The sequence below is a fragment of the Artemia franciscana genome, chromosome 12, assembly GCF_032884065.1.
Source record: "Artemia franciscana chromosome 12, ASM3288406v1, whole genome shotgun sequence".
Taxonomy (NCBI): Eukaryota; Metazoa; Arthropoda; class Branchiopoda; order Anostraca; family Artemiidae; genus Artemia; species Artemia franciscana.
This window is the reverse complement of record NC_088874.1, coordinates 29973089-29986684: the sequence shown is the minus strand read 5'-3', so window position 1 is coordinate 29986684 and position 13596 is coordinate 29973089. Positions and strand designations below refer to the sequence as shown.

Genomic DNA, 13596 nt, shown 5'->3' with positions numbered 1-13596 from the left:
TACCATATTTATCACGTTGTTCTTTAGTTTTAAGCCAGTCTAGTATAATTATAAATATGATTAAACAACTGGATTCAATGACAGTTTAGCGTTACCCGACACAAGTAAAGGCTTAAAAACAGAAAAAATTATTTAATTTTAATTAAGAATTTAAATTTAAGTTAAAATTCAATTTCAACTAAATTATATTAAAATTAAATTAATTTTAAATTCAATTAAATTCGTAATAAACTAATAAAATTAAATTTATGGCAAAGTGTTCCACAATAAATATAAACTTAATTTAAAATTGGGAATTTAATTTTAGGTACAAGTTCCTTTAGAACCAATCAGAAGTAATTTACCAAGAGAAGTCTGATGAATCTTTTAATTTTAAGGGACTTATTTTATTATCTAAACTCACGAATCATACACTTATCCTAAATAAATATATATATTTTTTTTACTTGAATACATACCTCGTCTGGACTAGAAGCTTGATAAGTCACATTCTGCCTTTCATGCTGATTCACTTCAGTTTCTGACACAAGGTCAATGATGACGTCATCTTCCGTATCTTCATAGACTGGAGTTACATTGTGACAGAGTGCAATGGCCTTGACAGCGTCTTCTACTCGGGTTATTACATTACGTCGCATTTTAGAAGCCAGTGCTTGAGAGTGGCCAGAAACAGGCGTTTGACTGTGATATTGGGCTAACAATGACGCCACCTAAAATTTTATACTACATAAAATCTTATTACGTTCCCAGACAGTACTGGTATTATCCAAGAAACCCGAAATTCCATCTTAGGTTACAATCAGGGGAGAAGGCACTTGGCTTTGTACCATATGAAGGGGCGGCAAAGGCATATCAATGTTATATTTTTTAGTTAACGTTTTATTGCCACGAAAAAAAAAAATCAGATCGAAAACGAATATTCCTCCTATTACTTTCGGTAAATTGATTAGAAGGAAGGTTTTGAGTTTTTACAGAGACCAGAGAGTGGGGGAAATTAATATGTAACGAAAAAAGAGCTATATTCTGAAAAATGTAGGTAACAACACCATTTAGCGCTATTAATCAAATTCATTAAGTTTCTTATAAAAACCCGCTTTTAGATCACACCTTCCAAAAATCCCCCATGATTAATTCCCCCTCCAATTTTACCCAAAGAATACGATCAAAATTTTGAGATTGTCATCTTGTTGAAGATAGTTTTAAAGGTAAAATAACCATGCCTCAAGGTTTGACTACCCTCACCCCCGGGGTAAGGGTTGTGAGCTATGTAAGTTATCCATTGTTATGATATAAAATTTTTATGCGAAGGATGGCCATATGAACTTTGGAGAAGGGCAGATGCCTCAAAGGATGCCTTTTAATGCCAAAACATCTTAACCCTCATTGAGCCTTTAAGTAAATTAAATAAAAAAGCAAGTTGTTTTAACTGCCATTAAGGAGCGACATTAAAACGTTAAACGAACAGAAATTATTCCGTATATGAAAGAGGCTGTCCCCTCCTCAACGCCCCGTCCTTTACGCTAAAGTCTGACTCTTTGTCACAACTCTAATTTTTAAAACAATTAAAAAACTTTAGCGTAAAGAGGGAGGCGTTGAATAGGGGACCACCCTTCCATATACGGAATAATTTCTGTTCGTTTCAAGTATTAATGTCGCTCCTTACTTGCAGTTAAAAAAAAACTTATTTTTTATTTAATTTCTGAACGTTTTTGAATTGATATATCTTTGATTTTGGCTCACCACAAATGAATATATAAAACAAATTTGCATACTATTTTTTGCTAAATGGTTTTCTCATAGTTTTAATCGGACGATTTTGACATAAAAGAGGGTGGGGGAGGAGGCCTAGCTGCCCTCCAATTTTTGGTTACTTAAAAATGCAACTAGATTGATTTATTTTTTTACGAACTTTTTTGTTAGTAAAAGACTTACGTACCATACGAATTAACTTACGTAACGAACTTCTATACTAGTGTAATTTTATTAAGTATATGAGGGGGTTCGCCCCCTCATCAATACCTCGCTCTTTACATAAAGCTTTAATTTTTTCCCAAATCTTTAACAATGGCCCCTGAATCACAAAGGCCGTAGAATAAATGGTTGAAATTACTAAAAATACTTCAGCGTAAGGAGCAAGGTATTGTGGAGGAGACAAACCCCCTTATATGCGTAACATTTTATGTTCGTTTTATGTTTTAATGCTACTCATTACTTCCAGTTAAAAAAAACTGTTTTTTCTTTTTTTTAAATAATGCTATAAAATCCATCCTGCATCCCCTTCGTGGATTTTCTCTTCCCTAATGAAAAATTCCTCCATGGAAAGATCCTCCCACATAACCTCCTTCCCCTGACCCACCCTCACCCCAATGCGAAAAAGTCCCCCTGAAAACGTCTCTACACTTTTACAAGTTTGTAACTTGCAGCCCCTTTCCTGGGGACCGTGGGGGATTAAGTCGTCCCCAAAGTCAGAGTTATTAGGTTTTCGACTACGCTGAAAAGTGTGTGTGGGAGGGGGCCTAGGTGCTCCCGTTTAGTTTCCGTTAGAATGAGCCCTATCACGACATTCTAGGACCACTAGGTCGATACAATCACCCCTGAAAAAAGAAAAAGAAAAAAACGTCATCTGTGATCTGGTAACATTGGGGGGGGAGCTGGGAGGGGAAAACCTAAAATCTTGGAAAACACTTAGAGTGGAGGGATCAGAATGAAACTTGGCGGGAAAAATAAGCACAAGTCCTAGATGCATGATTGACATAACCGGAGCGGATCTGCTCTCTTTGGGGTAGTTGGGGGGGGGGGGTTAATTCTGAAAAAATAGAAAAAAATGAGGTACTTTTAACTTACGAACGGGTGATTGGATCTCAGTGAAATTTGATATTTAGAAGGATGTTGTGTCTCAAAGCTCTTATTTTGAATTCCAACCGGATCTTGTGACATTGGGGGGAGTTTGGGGTGGGGGAACCTAAAATCATGGAAAACGCTTAGATTTGACGGATCGGGATGAAATTTGGTGGGGAAAATAAGCAGAAGTCTTAGATACGTGATTTACATAATTGGAATGGATCCGCTCTACTGGGGTGGGGGGGGGGGTAATTCTGAAAAATTAGAAAAAATGATTTATTTTTAACTTACGAAGGAGTGATCGGATCTTCATGAAACTGCATATTTAGAAGGATCTCGTAACTCAGATCTCTTATATTCAATCTCAACCGGATCCAGCGTCATTGGGGGGGGGCAGTTGGGGGGGGGGATGGAAATCTTAGAGAATACTTAAAGCGGAGAGATCAGGATGAAACTGGATGGGAAGAATAAAAACCTGTCTAAGATACGTGACTGACATAACCGGACCGGATCTGCTCTCTTTGGTGGAGTTGGGGGGGGGGGGTAATTTTGAAAATTGAGGTATTTGTAACTTACGAGAGGGTGACCAGATCTTAATGAAATTTGATATTTAGAAGGAACTTGTGCTTTAAAGCTTTAATTTTAATTTCGACCAGATCCTGTGACATTGGGGGGAGTTGGAGGGGGAAACCGGAATTTTTGGAAAACATGAAAATTGGGTTATTTTTATCTTACGAATAGGTGATCGGATTTTAATGAAATTTGATATTTAGAAGGAATTCATGTCTCAGAGCTCTTATTTCAAATCCCGGCCAGATCTTTTGACATTGAGGGGAGTTGGAGGGGGAAATCTTGGAAAAACCTTGGAGTGGAGGAATCGGGATGAAGCTTGGTGGATAGAATAAGCAAATGTCCTTGATACGTGATTGACGTAAATGTACTGGATTCACTCTCTTTGGGGGAGTTGGGGGGAGGGGTTCAGTGATTTGGCGAGTTTGGTGCTTCTGGACGTGCTAGGACGATGCAAATTGGTAGGCGTGTCAGGGAGCTGCACAAATTGACTTGATAAAGTCGTTTTCCCAGATTCGACCATCTGGGGGGCTAAAGGGAGAGGAAAAATTAGAAAAAATTAGGTATTTATAACTTACGAGTGGGTGATCGGATCTTAATGATATTTGATTTTTAGAAGGACATCGTGACTCAGAGCTCTTATTTTAAATCCTGACCGGCATTAAGCCTCTGATTTTCCTTTTAAATCAATCTATTAATTCTTAAAATTTTGTTAGAGCTCATACCATATGAGCTCTTGGCTCTTAGCTCTTCTTGCCTCGTCACAAGTGCCATATGAGCACTTAGCTCTTGTTTTATATTTAATTTCTCATTGTTTTTTTTTTTTAATGATGCTGGAAAATACGGCGCCCCCTTCATGGAAATTCTCTTCCCCCATAATAAATTCCTCTATGAAAAGATACTCCCAGGTAGCCCCCGACCCCCCAACACCAAAAAAATGCCCCCTAAAAACGTCTGTATACTTCCCAATAACCAGAACTATATGTAAACAATGGGCAAAGTTCATAACTTGCAGCCCTTTCGCCAGGGATTGTGGGGGATTAAATCGTCCTCAAAACACAGTTATTAGATTTCTCGACTATTCTGAACAAAATGGCCATCTCAAAACTTTGATCCATTTTTTGGGAAAAATGAGTGTGGGAGAGGGCATAATTGCCCTCCAATTTTTTTGGTAACTTAAAAAGGGCACTAGAGCTTTTAATTTCCATTAGAATGAGCCCTCTCGCGATATTCTAGGACCACTGGGTCGATGCGATCACCCCTGGAAAAAAAACAACAAATAAACAAAGTAAACAAGCCTCCGTGATCTTTCTTCTGGCAAAAATACAAAATTCCACATTTTCGCAGATAGGACCTTGAAACCTCTACAGTAGGGTTCTCTGATACGCTGAGTCCAATGGTGTGATTTTCATTAAGATTCTATGACGTTTAGGGGGTGTTTTCCCTTTTTTCAAAAATAAGGCAAATTTTCTCAGGCTCGTAACTTTTGAAGGGTAGGACTAAACTTGATGAAACTTTTAAAATCAGCATTAAAATTCTTTTGATGTATCTATTGGTATCAAAATTCCGTTTCTTAGAGTGTCAATTACTATTGCGCCGGGTCGTTCATTACTTACAGTTCGTTACCACAAACGTTTAGGTTGATAATATTTTTATTCTGTAAAAAGTGTCCTTAATTGGTTTGCTTTATCTTTACCAAAACTCCTATATTATTTTGTGTTGTCAGTAAAGCGTTAGACTTCTATATTTCTAAAATCATAGGGAAACTTAATTATTTGGTTTATTTGTACTAGTTTTATTGACATATATTAGATAGGTTGCGAAGGAATAATTTTTGTCCGTTTTAAAGTTCCAACTTTGCTATTTACTTCTTTCGGAAAAACTTTGCTTTTTAAATTAGTCTCTGTTCGATTTTGATTGAAATTTAATGTAGAAAAAATGGTCTCCTGATTTTTTTATTTAAACGGAATAATATATGTTTGTTTTAAGTTTTAATATCCTTCCTTAGTTTCAGTTGAAAAATATTTTAAACATAATTTCTAATTATCACCGGTATAGGGGAGATAATACACCTCTAGAAAACACTGCAGACAACCTTGACAGCTAAGAAAAACTCTCAGTCTATAACATAAATTGCATTATCCATACTTCACAAAACAATACATGTTTTTCAGGAACGTTTATTTTTCGATGAACAAAAAGCTGTTTTTACTCGGCCGACTTCGCCTGAAAAAGCCATAATAAAGATAAGGCTTTATTAATCATCTACTGACTAGCAGAAACTGGAAGGCTACTGTAACAAAAAAGAGCTATTTAAGGACTCATTTAAAAGCTTATATTTATACCTAATCGCTTTCTATAAATTTGACTTGATAGCACATTCCCAAAAAGTACACTGTCGGTTGTTTCCCCCATTTATTTTTAATGAAAAAAGTACCTTTTCTATGAAATGACCAAAAAAAGGTGTTTTCCAAAACCTAGGCAGGAGCGAAAAACTAAGGGGGCAAGGACGTCCCTTCCCCTCAATTACCGCCATTAGAACTAGCGCAGAGGCTTCATCGCCGAGTGAAGTTTAAAGTTTGAATGGTTCAATTCAATACTGTTGATCATTCAAGCTTAATTTTTGGTAGATTTTTAGTTGAAAAGTTTTTAATTTTAGTTACTTGTTTTCGAAATAATCTTTTACTTTTAAGATGAGTAGGCGATTTATAAACTTACTAAGAGGGTCTGGAGGGCGAGTATATGTGAGTGGCTCATATAAACCTCCAGTTAAGGGCTTTGGACCATAATTATTGCGATGGTATCGTTTTATGCTTCCAATCTCTTCCACTTGAGAAGTGGTACCAAAAGTGCCTTTTTAGTGTTATATGGAACTTATGGATGGTAAAACTGATAAAAAGCACGTAGATATGAGTAGTAGGTTTAAAATGAGCCTTCCCGGGACATACTTTAAAAATGAGTGCATTAAATTTGCAAAAATAGTTGTTTATCTGAAAAGTAATCATAAGAAGGGACAAACCATGATTGAAAAAAATTCAAGCTGGAATCGAATTCAATTTAAGGTCTAGCACTGTACTAACAAAACCATGCCTAATGTAATTTGATATATTGGCGTTTGTAGCATTTTAATTGCGTAGCTTATTAAGGGGGCTTGGAGGAGGAACATGCAGGAGGTGATCTTCCAAACCTCCAATTAAGGGTTTTGGATCATAATTATTACTTACAATGATACCGTTTTATACTTCCAAGATTTTCCGCTAAATAAGTGGCACCAAAAGTGTTAATTTCAGTGCTATATCTCACTTACGGATGGTAGAATTGATAAAAAGCAAGTAGATATGAGCAAATTTTTTCATATGAGCCATAAAACATCCCTTTAAAAAGTTCTGGTAGCCCACTAATCCTAGCTTTTCCACTTGAGACATTACACCAAAAGTGCCATTTGAAACTTGCAGATGCTGGTATTTATAGAAGAACGTAGACATGAGCAATATTCTTTATTTGACCTATCAAAAATCTATCTAAGATGTTCTGATAGCCCGCTAGCCCCACCCCTTGAGATATGGCATAAAAAAAGCCTTTTTTCGTGCCATATGGCACTTGCAGACGGCGGAATTGATATAAACCACGTACATATGAGAAATAGCTTTTGATTGAGCTCTTAAACATCTCTATATGCTGTTCTAGTAGCCCGCTAGGCCTGGAAAAAAGAAGAAAAAAGACCGTTTTAATGTTTTTTAGATTTAGTTACTATGGGTTGTGGTTCGCTCTTTGCTGGGTTGCAGCTAATGCTCCAACCATGACAAATAGTTCATTGCAAATTCTGCCCAGAAACAAGATAACATTGGAATCTGTGAAATCTAATAGATGGTAGAATTTGTAAAAACCTAGTAAACATAAGCAATAGCTTTTAATTGAGCCATTAAACATCTATCTACGATGGTGTGGTAGCCTGCTAATTTTTGAGTAGCATACTGATGAGCAGACGATTTATGAAACTTACTAAAGAGGCTGGGAGAGGAGTGTACGGGAGGGGGTTCTTTTAAACCTCCCGTTAAGGGTTCTGGAACATAAATAATTTCTGAGACCATACTGGCTAATGAAAACACAAAATTGCAAAGAAAAGAAGAACGAGGACAATAAACAGCGACTGAAAAAATTGAAAATTATGCAAAAATTTCGGTCAAGACCTCCGCAAGACCGTCCTCATTGCAGATTAGACCAATAAAACCGTTACTGAGAAAGGATCATCATCTTTTAGTTTTGCGCTTTGTTTTAAGGTTTGTTTTTATATATATATATATATATATATATATATATATATATATATATATATATATATATATATATATATATATATATATATACATATACATATATATATATATATATATATATATATATATATATATATATATATATATATATATATATATTTGGTTTATTTTCGGTTTAATTTTTTTCACTGGCTGTTTATTTTCCTCGTTCTTCTTTTCTTTGCGATTTTGTGTTTTGTTCTAAAACATAACAATTACAATAGTATCTGTTTTGTGCTGCAGAGCAGAAGTGGCACCAAATGTGTTGTTTTCAATTCTATATCGCACTTACAAATGGTAAAATTGAAAAAAAAAAAAAACGCATATATGAGCAATAGATTTCAAATGGTCCATTAAACATCACTCTTATAAGTTCTGCTAGCCCAATAGTCCAAGCTTTTCTACTTGGGACATGGAAGCAAAAGTGCCGTTTTTAGTGCCATTTGGAACTTGCAGATGATGGAATTTATAGAAAGACCGTATATATGAACAGGATCTTTTATATGAGCTATAAAAATTTGTCTACGATATTCTGTTAGCCTGCTAGTGCCACCCCTTGAGATATGGCACAAAAAGTTCCTTGAGAAAAGACAAAAAAAGAAATAGCACATTAAGCATCTCTCTATGATGTTCTGGTAATCCGCTATGTCTGGAAAAAAATAGAAAAAAGGGAGACATATCGGTGCTACCGATGCAAAAAAGTGATTTTCTTGTCGTTCAAGGAGGGGGACTGTATTTTCCCTGTGTATGATTTTCGACTACGTTGATCCCAATGGTACACTTTTCATTTTGATCTGACGCCATTTTCGAGGGGTTTCCGGCTTTTTTTCCAAAATCACCATAAATTTCTTTTCGCAATAAACTTTGTACTTTTACGACAAACCGAAATGATAGTTACCATTCCTGAATCAGTGTCAGATGGCAATTTTTCCCTAGGCGGTTTTTTTAATGCGTTTTTTAACTTTGGTAGCTATGGGGTGTAGTTCGCTCTTTACTTGGTTGTAGTTACTGCTGCAACCATTATGAAGAAAACCCAAATGCTGTTCTTCTTTTTTTTGCACACCTTTGTATTATACTGCCGCAAAAGGTATTTGCATTCGTCTGATTTAAAATACTTCCCGTACAGCTGCTTTAAAAACTTTGGGTAGAAATGCTGAGTTGCCCGCTGAGGAAAAACGAATTCTTTTTCAGTTCCCAAGAGGTATGAAAATCAAAGTCTCTCTCAATCTTGTGATTCAGCAAAGTTTTGGCTATGGATTGAATGCTGCCGACCACAATCTGGTTCTGTTTATTCCATCTGCATCGCAACAAAGAAAAAGTTTGCCAAGGAACTTCAAAACCGCCGCAAGCTAATCATGGAACTGTCAGTACAAAAAACCAAAGATAGCCCTTATTTGCTTTGATCGACACTCCGTCCGAGGATCCCCAAGAGCTCCCTTTCCGCTGCTGATGTTCCTCATCTGAGTTATGTTCTTTCTGAGGCCACCAGACCTCCAACTTGAACACAAATCTTCTGAAGAGTTTGACTAAGTTTTTTATGTATTCTCTGACTCTGATTTTACAGTGTCTGTAATTTCTAAGGCTGATGCTACTATGTACCTTAAGCAAAAGATGTCACGAGGCACAGGAATTCACACTTTAAATATAAAAAATGGTGTCCTTCACTTTTATAACATCTCACGTTACCGCTGCAGATACTTTTTACACAAGGCTTGGTTCCGTCAACATTCTTCGTGGAACATCTTTCTCCTATCTCAAAAGAGCGAAACATCTCTCATCAATGCTAATTTTTCGTGCCCATACATGTTTCAACCATTTTATGTAGCTTTATAAACTACAGTTTACAAAAGAGCTTGAAGAAAAATGTTATACGCCTCCACAGTTTGGCTTTCAGACGCCCTTGCAGTTTTTCGCAATGCTCTGCTTGACGCTTCTTGTACAAGTAGTTCACTCGCCTTGGCAAGTCATGATGTTTGCCACACCTTTTACTCCTTGATCAACGTCCTTATGTTTTGAAAGATGTAAAAAGAGGAGTAAACCCGGCTATCATTATATCTCAAAGGGGTATGTGTGCTAAGCTACGAATCCGTCTTAAAATCCCTCTTAAGGAAGATGAAATGGCAAGGTCACTGGATAGAATTCTACCAGCTAAGAGGGGAGCCAGGCAAAATGCAATTGCCTTACCTTGTTATTTCAATAATTATGTCATTGAAGCTCAGGACCAATGTGAGATGTCTTGCATTCTCTATGGCCTCAATATCTCCTTACTCACTTACACTGATGACATTTTTACATTAGCTGAACTTTGGATAAAGTTTCTGAAACTTTCCAAAAATTACAAGCAGAATATCTAAAATCTGGTCTTGAATTTAACGCTGCAAAGTCCGACGTCGTGCTTTTGAACTGAAAAGGCCCACTTCCTCATGAACTTGCAGTTGAAAATTTAGAGATCTGCCCGTCTGACCAAATCGTTATCTTGGTATTCCCATTGGAAATACCATTTCTCATACTCGTCATCTCCAAAGAGATATCGTTAAACGCCGCATATTAGCTTCCTATGCTTCCATAGTGTCTGCTAAGCTTCGTTTCAGTCGCTTTTATCTCGTAACAATGTACAGCACTGTTGCTCCCCCCCACGTCATCTACATTGCACCCTTCTGGAAGATTCTTGCAAATGTGGATAAATTGAAAATCCGCTCCACTTTTTTTCGTTTCGCAAAATACCTAATGAAATATCCAACTTGAACATGCAATTCAAAACTCATCAGCGGTCTTAACATAGCAGTTCCTACTGTTGCTGTTGCTAAACTTATGGAGAAAGACAACCAAAAGATTTAGGTAATGCTTAGCTTCTTCAACTATGGTCACCTCGTATAGCTGTATAGTGATATTTTGCTTTTGTGTTGTTTTTTTTTCCTCTTTGTAGTGCTCCGTCATTTTCTTTTTGTACAAAGACGGGCTTTCAATAAACAATAATAATAATGATAATACTGCTTCACATTCGAGAAAGTGATTTTTCTTGTTGCTCAAGATGGAGAATTGTAATCCTTTCCCGTACAGGGTTTTTGGCTACGGTGATTCCGATGGTGATACAGTTGTCATTTCAATCCAATACACGTTTTGTGATATTATAGGTTATTTTCTGGAAATCCCGATTAATGTTTTTCACGTCTAATTTTTACCATTCAGATTCATCGAAATACAAGTAACCATTCCTGAATCAACTTTAAATGGCGATTCTTTCTCACTTGAAGGATCTTTTTCCAACAAGACGGTTACTAAGGGCTAGAGTTTCGGTCTTTACTAAGTTGAGTCTAGCTAGCACAAAAAACAAAATTCTGGTACATCGATGACATCTATTTTGAAAATCAAATGATGGCGTTGCCAATGGAAAAAATCATAACTATTCAAATTCCCCACTGTTTGAATCTCGGAACGGTATCAATAGATACAATATTTCTTGAATTTTCGTAGACTGAAAGTTAACCTACTCTTATTTAAAGTAAAAACATATTTTTCACTTCCCCATGACTAGTAAATTTAGTTATATATTGCATTTTGATTTGGTTGGTTAAATTTGATTCAAAGTGGAGTTAATGCATTTAGCATTTGAAATTTGAATTGCCCATTAACCACAAAAAGTTCTATGGGATAGATACCTACTTCGTCAAATGTTTCATTGCTGTAAGAAACTGTGCCTAAATGAAGCTTCCTGAAATGCATAACATTTTGAGTCAAGGTTCCAGTCTTGTCAGAAAGGAGGTAACTGATCCGGCCTAATTCTTCGGCTATGGTTGTAGATCTGACAACAGTGTCTGGAATTCGTTTATCACGCTGAATACACCAGGTATAATATGCTTTTCCCATGTCCAAGTTCACGCGCAGACTGAAATAAACGAAGGTTATAATTTCTGTTGTATGTTAAGTTATCAAATTCGAAATGTTTTTTTTTTCTGACAACAGTGAATGTTTGTTTAAAAAAGAAATTGAAAAAAAAATTGAATGTTTTTTGTTGCTTCTGACAACAGTGAATGTTTGTTTAAAAAAAATAGAATGTTTTTTTGTTAACAGATTGTTAAAAAAATAGAACATTTTTTTTTTGTTGTTTCTGACAACAGATCTGACAACAGTGTCTGGAATTCGTTCATCAGGCTGAATACACCGGGTATAATACGCTTTTCCCATGTCCAAGTTCACACGCAAACTGAAATAAACAAAGGTTATAATTTCTGTTGTATGTTAAGTTATCAAATTTGAAAAAAAAATTTGAATGTTTTTTTTGTTGTTTCTGACAACAGTGAAGGTTTGTTTAAAAAAAATTGAAAGTTTTTTTTTTCTGACAACAGAGCTGACAACAGTGTCTGGAATTCGACACTGAATACACCAGGCATAATACGCTTTCCCCATTATAATTTCTGTTATATGTTAAATTATCAAATTCGAAAAAAATTCAATGTTATTTTGTTTTTTGTTTTTAAATGTAAATATCTTCTTTTTACTTTTGCTTTATCTATTGAATCAGTTTGCGGGATTAGCGAGGTTTTTTCCACTTTCTGGACATTTGACGACCGCTTCAATTACTTTATTTTCAAGATATTTCCAGGAGGGTTCCAATACTTAAAAAAAGTCAAATAAAATATGACTTACCCCCGAAAATACTGTATTTTTTCCCTTGTAACTTTGTTTATTCTGTCGAATCAATTAACAGAACAAGGCAGTGTCTAGTTTTCTTTTACGGACCTTTGAAACTCAAGTCCATTAAATTATTGCCACGGTATGCCCACAGAGATATTTAAAACGAAAATTAAATTGTCGAGACTTAGGATTGGCTATCTATAGGCTATATCTTAATTCAATGCTTCTCTACTCAATTCAGTGAAGTTCCAATGTCGTTCGAATCCTTTCTTATGGTCTCTTCCTATTCTATTTTAGATTTGTATCAATCTATAGCCTTTCATTCGTAAAAAATGGCCAGGACATCTTTAACCTTCTTTTATCATGGCCCAAAAGGTGTGATCGAACCATATTTTACGCTAAAATTATTGTTGTACAAGTTACGAGGAGCTAATAACTATGTTGAACTTAGGCAGCTTGGTGGTGAAATTGGTTTTTAGTAGCAGCAGTAGAAGTATATTTTACCTAAAAGATACGGTTAAGTTCTGATAAAAACACAACATATGTACTAAAACATACTCAGCTTTAGATTTTTACATTTTTTCACACCTGAACCTACATATGAACTGAATTTTCATTATTTTAAATCCATAAGCAATAAAAACAAGGGTCACTTGCTTTCGTTTCTGAGTAATTGAAAGATGTGGACAATCAAACAGTTCGTGGTAACAAACTGTAGTAAGAAGCGACCCGGCTCAATAGTAAACGAAACTCTAAAAAACAGAATTTTGATCGGATTTTCATGCTGATTTTAAATATACAAGTTTCATCAAATTTAGTCTTTGTCATCAAAAGTTACAAGCCTGAGAAAATTTGCCTCATTTTGGAAAATAGGAGGAAACACCCCCTAAAAGTCACAGAATCTTGACGAAAATCACACCATCGTATTCAGCGTATCAGAGAACCCTACAGCAAAAATTTCAAGCTCTTATCTACAAAAATGTAGAATTTTGTAGTTTTTGCCAGAAGACAGATCACGGGTGCGTGTTTATTTGTTTTATTTTGTTTTCTTTTTTTCCCAGGGCTCATCGTATCGACCAAGTGGTCCTAGAATGTCGCAAGAGGGCTCATTCTAACAGAAGTGAAAAGTTCTAGTGCCCTTTTTAAGTGACCGAAAAAATTGGAGGGCACCTAGGCCCCCTCCCACGCTCATTTTTTCGCAAAGTCAACGGATCAAAATTTTGAGATAGCCATA

General features: G+C 35.8%; 1 protein-coding gene across 1 annotated transcript in view; it reads right to left on the bottom strand.

Moving 5' to 3' along the window:
* The window catches only part of LOC136033972 (probable phospholipid-transporting ATPase IIB), a 128812-nt gene that overhangs the window by 53603 nt on the left and 61613 nt on the right, over nucleotides 1-13596 (bottom strand). Inside the window, exons 9-10 of the mRNA XM_065715001.1 lie at nucleotides 11391-11613; nucleotides 459-710 (exon numbers count right to left, since the gene is read on the bottom strand). Coding sequence (XP_065571073.1) covers nucleotides 459-710; nucleotides 11391-11613 — 475 coding nt within the window. The remainder of the gene's footprint in view (nucleotides 1-458; nucleotides 711-11390; nucleotides 11614-13596) is intronic.